Below are 6,000 nucleotides of genomic sequence, written 5' to 3'. Positions count from 1 at the left end.
TTAATTCAGTATACAGGGTCAAGAGTTAAGTCTCTTCCAGTTGACCTCTCTGATCTAGTTCTTACACACAGCATCATATATTCATATATCATATATTAGGGATTTGGACCCATAGTATTGTTAACCTTGTAAATCCTGTAAAGCGCTTTGTGACAACATGTGTTGTGAAAAGCGCTATACAAATATATTTGATTTGATTTGATATATTCCAGGTCATTTTAAGTTCCTTAATAGGTCAGGGGGACATACATGATGTAGTTTTATACATAGTACAAATATCTGCAATCTATGCATAACTGGAAGCTAATTTTCATTCAGTACCCACTAACTGTGGGATCATTATTTGTCTTCGCTGTTAATTTAGTATTTAAGTGCTTAGAAAGTTTTGGAAAGTAATTGATGTGGTCATGTGTGCCATATCATGGTCAATGTTTTAATCTCCACAAGAGGCTGAAAGACAAAATACCGAAAATGTTTAAATCATTTAACGTTGGGTTGTCAACACCAGGCAGAAATTAGAGGTTATTAGAGATAAACGTAACTATCTCAGACGAATGAGAGTATATAAAATAAGATTGTTTGGATTATGTAGAAATGACATGTGAAACCACCAATTAAATAGTGATGTTTATAGTTTAGACTACCCCATACGTAATACTGTTAATGTAGTCAGTGTTATTCCCTGTGAAGTTACAAATGGACGTGGATGTTTAAAATGGTTGCGCTGCCGTATGTTCACCACTATACACCCCGCGTCTCAGCACACACGAACGCTTTCTTTCACAACAAAATAGAATAAAGACCAGTGAATTCATATCAGGATTTTTTTTGTGCTAGGATACAAAACATAACACGGTTGTCAACATTTGAAGCCTTAACTAATTAGTTTCAGAATAACATTTATATGTGTAAAATACACAAAGCGTTATTCTGTATTTGAACTTTGGGCGCCATGATGAATTTGGGTTTATTTGGGTAGTCTGCACAATCAAAGCAAATCAAAAATGAATCTCATGTTTTGTTTTTGTTTTGTGGCAGATGTATAGGACGACATTTTCAGTCGGCAATTAACTAATCAAACTTCATTATATAAGTGACACGGGCCATATTGAATCACAACATGGAGGATCTGCAGTTATTGCCTAATGGCCAATGATTGAGTCTAACGTTATTGCGCCACCTTCTGGTGAGAAAGGCGAGGATGAAGCACCATCACTGCGCCTCATTGATCACGGCCCTGAAGGTCTTTCAAAGTTAGAATGAATTCACTTTCAATTACCGTTATATTAACCATTTATATGGTGGAGGTCAGTCATTCAAAATTGGAGAAGTAAACTTTTCATAAAGAGCAATTTGTTTCTACGAAAACGTTTTGACTAATTTAGCATCCAAATGTATGATCATTCGTATTTCACTCTTCATTACAGCGCTCAAGGATTCATTAATGATACGGTTAATGACACATTTATAAAATGTAATTATATGATGAAATACGTGACTAAATAATGTACTGAAAATTTTCTATTCCATTAAAAATGTTATTGTATGATGAAATACGTGATGTTATGTATTGTTTTCAAGAATTGCACCATCACAGATTCGTGCTAGGGTTGAGTTCCACGTTTACATTAAATGCTGAATGTACTTATTTTTCTTCGAAAGCAAGGCCTATCTTACTGCACACATTTATTCTGCATGTCGCTGAACTAGTAATTCCATTCATATAAAATTATCACATCAAATTAATTTATCATCAGTAGCAAAGTAATAAGCTACAGGTTTGAAATGAATTAGATGGACCAAAGTAACAAAACTTTATTTAACAGAGAAACTTGCTGTAATGTCCAATGCTTAATTTTGACATTCTGAAAACATCATGTTGTGTTACAGTATAATTCTTCCCTCTAGCCCTCTGAAAGTCAGTAATGATTTTGCCATAACATCTAAATAAATCATAATTTCTAAACTTTAAACTCTCATGTTGTTCTCCAATGTTCCCATTCATCATACTCAACAAGGAAGAAAACAATTCAATGTCGTTCAGTACAAGAAGCAAGAACACAGACATATGAAGTCTACATTTAGTTTTTTATTCCGTTTGTGGCTTTTAATTACAAAAAAAATATATGGCAGGCAGAAAATAAACTGACTACAAATAATTTCAGGGCAAAATGGAAAGAAAAAACCAGCCAATCACGTAACAGTTGACTAAACAATGACTAAACTAAAACTGTGAATGTGGCAGATCCGTCTTGACTGGCAGGAAACACAGCTCTCTGGGACTTCAGAGTTCGTCGTGCTGGAACGCTTCATTGCTGGGTTGGATGAAAACTCCCTCCATCACTTTCCAGTAGTTGTTCTGATTTGCAGAGGGCATCCCATGCACCTCACGCTGGCCTCTGATTGGATGGCCGTACTGCTCTCCGGTCACGCTGAGGTAAACGCCGGTGCCGGCATGTTTGATGCGGACCGCCTCGTCTCGCTCCCAGTAGGTGTCGCTACACTGGACTTGCCAGACGTCCAAGTCGTCGCCCTCTCCGTTCTCTCCGAACGCGCTCACCTCCTGCACACAACAACACAGCAACAATAAGACCACAACAACTTAAACATTCAGAGTCTCCGAGTATGTTCCTCAAACACTTCAGAGTGACAGACGTCTGGGGTGGCATGAGCAGCTGTGGGCAGTTTATTCATTTTAACCAGTTTTCCATTTTGAATACATTAATTTGCTGTTTCACTGACCAAACGTGAAACATCTTGGGTTAGTCCCTTACTTAATAGTGAAGAGGGCTATAAGCAGCCCTGCAGTCCTGTAGCAGACACCTACACCTAGCATAGCCACTGAGCCACCTACCACTGATCTGGTTTATGGGAGAGGAGGGGATTAGATGTCAGTCATGACCCTCGAGAGAAAGATAAACACTGAATGAATGAGAGGGGGCCCATCAAAGGAATCTGCCCCCTTCGTCAACTTCTGGGGTTTTTGTTTGTGTGAGTAAATGAGTGAATGTGAGAGATTACCTGGTTGTTGGACAGGGGAGAGGTGAAGTGATGAGAGTGGAGATTACGTCCAGTCTTCATGTGTGTGAAGCGGATTCCCTGCCCACACTTAATGGGCACGCCTCTCTGGCACGTCTCGTGGGGTTTCCCACGGATACGCCAGTAACTGTTTGCATCATCTGCGCTATCCACACCTGTAACCGACTGCTGACCACTACCTGTAGGATCGAGTGACCATATACCACAAAAAAAAAACACCAATTTATGTTAACACGAATGTGAAAATCAGGTCCCACATGTCTGGATACTACTGCAAACACACAAGTTATCTGATGCAAGATAGTATGCAAGATATTATGTACCTGAATTATAAGATCTATATTTACTTTTACCAAATGTCAACCAAGTTGTTTTGATAGGCGACGTAGAATGTATTTAAGCTTCCTATCGTCAAGGTTGGCCTTTCTGTAGAATTAAATTGTTTGTGGAAAGATGTCTGACTAGTAGAACATTTCTCCTTCCGCTGAGGAGGAAATCAAGTCTCCGTGCGTCTGCTGGGGACCTTACAGCCTGGTGCTGAATTAAAGACCAGTGCTGTAACTAGTAGCTTACATGGTGTTTGTCAGCGGTCTCTGTTACTGCCCCCAGTCTGCAGACTGCAGGTTTCTACTGCCGAGCCCACGGAGAGGAAATGTAATACTGTTTGGCCATTGTTGGTGGTCTTTAGCTTAGAGGCTAATGAGCTAACCGGCGTTACACAGAGGCGTGTAGACATCACTGTACCCACTAACACGTACACGTGCGTTACTGAGACTCGTCCATGTTGTAACGTGTGGCCGCTGAATGCACGCGGTGTGTCCGGATTACCTGATCCGTATTTGACGTCGTGCGAGTGCAGCCTAACACTGTGTCTGGTGTTCAGCAGCTTAACCAGCGACCCGCAGGTAACGTAGCTGGAGTCCGGGTCGCGCGCCTGGCATCGCGCGTGAAAGAGAAACAACAAGAAGAGATCAAAGAAGACGCGAGCCGCCCTGCACACCTCCATCACGCCGCCGGGCTGCACCTGCATCACCGCCACCGGGCCGTGTGAACGCCGGAGACCCCGCGGACCAATCGCAGCATGACAACTCCGACAACACGGAAGTAGTGCGCGCACACACACACGGAAGGCCGTGATTGGTGGAGGCTGTAATGAGGTAACAATGTATTACACGGACGTCACAATGAAGGAAGTTACACTGTAGTTACTGTAACATTTAAATATTTATTTTACTTTCACTGGCTGTTTAAATTTGACTTAGTTAGGGGAGCTGGCATCCCCTGTATTGTGTCAAGTGTGTTGTCAGTTAAATATTTTAAAATATATAAAATGAGAAAAAAACATTTGGTAATACAATAAAGTCCTATTAATTTTGGAGCATTTAGATTTATATTAAAACATGTGTTATAGTCAAAATAAAACATTACAGAGTAATAGAGGAAGTGAAAGAGAGGTAAAGAAGAGAGTGTAGGCAGGGTGGTGTGGATGGCATAAAGTGTCTGGGGTGATCTGTGATAGAAGGGTGTCGGCTAGAATGAAAGGAAAGATCTATAGGACAGTAGTGAGACCTGCTATGTTGTATGGACTGGAGACAGTGGCACTGACAAAGAGACAGGTGAGGGAGATGGAGGTGTCTGAGATGAAGATGTTGAGATTCTCATTTGGAGTGATGAGGAAGGATAGGATCAGAAATGAGTTTATTAGAGGATCAGCACATGTAGCATGTTTTGGAGATAAAGTTAGAGAAGCGAGATTGAGATTTGGACATGTACAGAGGAGGGAGGAGAGGTATATTGGTAGGAGGGTCTTGAGGATGGAACTTCCAGGCAAGAGGAGGAGAGGTAGACCTAAGAGGAGATTTATGGATGCAGTGGTAGAGGATATGAGAGTGACTGGTGTGTCAGTGGAGGACACTCAGGACAGGGCCAGATGGAGGAGTTTGATCCGCTGTGGCAACCCCTAAACAGGAATTGCCGAAAGAAGAAGAAGAAGCAGTTTTATAGTCAAAATTATGACGTCTCTTTATGCTCATAAATTTAGTTGAACTTCTTTGTTATGACCTGTTTGTCTAACACGTGTCTAAGATACAATCTTTCTCAAAGCGCTTTGCAATGTGCTCAGTGACCATGGATGCTAATGCTGTTATGTTATTGTTATGTTACAATAAGCATTTATTGATTAATTGATTGACTGATTTAACTATTTGGCCTCCTCAACTGCGTCATCGTGTGAGGTGGTATGTGTGTACCAGTTAGGCACGTGGTGTTAATCAGGACAGAGCAGGTCTTTCTGGTCCACCTGCAAGTTTAGTTCAGCTGGGTGTGTTAAGATCTTTTCTTCACTGACTCCACGACGTCTACATCTATAAATGTATCTCCATATAGAGTTTAAAGAACATACAGGATTATTTAGCCTTCATGGGGTTACGCAAGTGCTAACAAATGTCTTTTTTCACGATAATTACTAACTTTATTTTCATCATCCCGTCCATTAATATAAGGATCCATCCGATGTCGGTATACGTTAAACAGAGCTATGGCTCTTGGGGTATTAATGTTCTCGTTATATGGGTGCTGTAAAGCTCACGGGTGGCAGCAGTCCAACTACTGCTACAAATAGGTGAACTATTAGGCCTGTCAATAACCGGATGTCTTGTCTCTCAATCGGTTCTGTTTAGCGGTCCAATATTATTTGGAATGTTCTTCAGACGGTGTCATAGGCGTTGAGACATTGTGACATGAATATAGATCTCAGGATAACATTTGCATGCTATAAAATCCAATTTAAAACCAAGAAAATAACGTAATGTGCCTTCTGATGTATGATTTTGGCACTCTGAAGGAGGACCACTGGGGAAAAATACTCAGTAATACTCATGTGGGGAAATTTACAAGCGTATTTGTTCATTTGGTAAAGTCAGATTGACTTACTCCCAGTTTGAGCAATAGACATCTGAACGT

The 6,000-nt window shown here is 40.9% G+C and overlaps 1 protein-coding gene across 1 annotated transcript; it reads right to left on the bottom strand.

Annotated features, from left to right (window-relative positions):
• Positions 1 to 2,069: 2,069 nt before the first annotated feature.
• On the bottom strand, positions 2,070 to 4,127 carry sdf2l1 (stromal cell-derived factor 2-like 1). Its single transcript, XM_076989904.1, has 3 exons — positions 3,868 to 4,127; positions 3,022 to 3,218; positions 2,070 to 2,563 (listed from the first exon to the last, which is right to left on the bottom strand). The coding sequence occupies exons 1-3, from the start codon at positions 4,067 to 4,069 to the stop codon at positions 2,285 to 2,287; spliced, it is 678 nt and encodes a 225-aa protein (XP_076846019.1). The 5' UTR covers positions 4,070 to 4,127; the 3' UTR covers positions 2,070 to 2,284.
• Between the last annotated feature and the right edge of the window lie 1,873 nt (positions 4,128 to 6,000).

Source organism: Brachyhypopomus gauderio, unplaced genomic scaffold (genome assembly GCF_052324685.1).
Source record: "Brachyhypopomus gauderio isolate BG-103 unplaced genomic scaffold, BGAUD_0.2 sc71, whole genome shotgun sequence".
Classification (NCBI taxonomy): Eukaryota; Metazoa; Chordata; class Actinopteri; order Gymnotiformes; family Hypopomidae; genus Brachyhypopomus; species Brachyhypopomus gauderio.
The sequence above is the reverse complement of the archived record's forward strand: the minus strand, read 5'-3'. Positions and strand labels throughout refer to the sequence as shown.

What these genes read in the sequence shown, in the direction of transcription:
- sdf2l1 (XM_076989904.1), bottom strand. Translation starts at nt 4,069, where the DNA reads ATGCAGGTGCAGCCCGGCGGCGTGATGGAGGTGTGCAGGGCGGCTCGC. An exon ending in CGACGTCAAATACGGATCAG is followed by an intron (nt 3,219 to 3,867) that starts GTAATCCGGACA and finishes TCGATCCTACAG; the next exon opens with GTAGTGGTCAGCAGTCGGTT. An exon ending in CTCCCCTGTCCAACAACCAG is followed by an intron (nt 2,564 to 3,021) that starts GTAATCTCTCAC and finishes TGTTGTGTGCAG; the next exon opens with GAGGTGAGCGCGTTCGGAGA.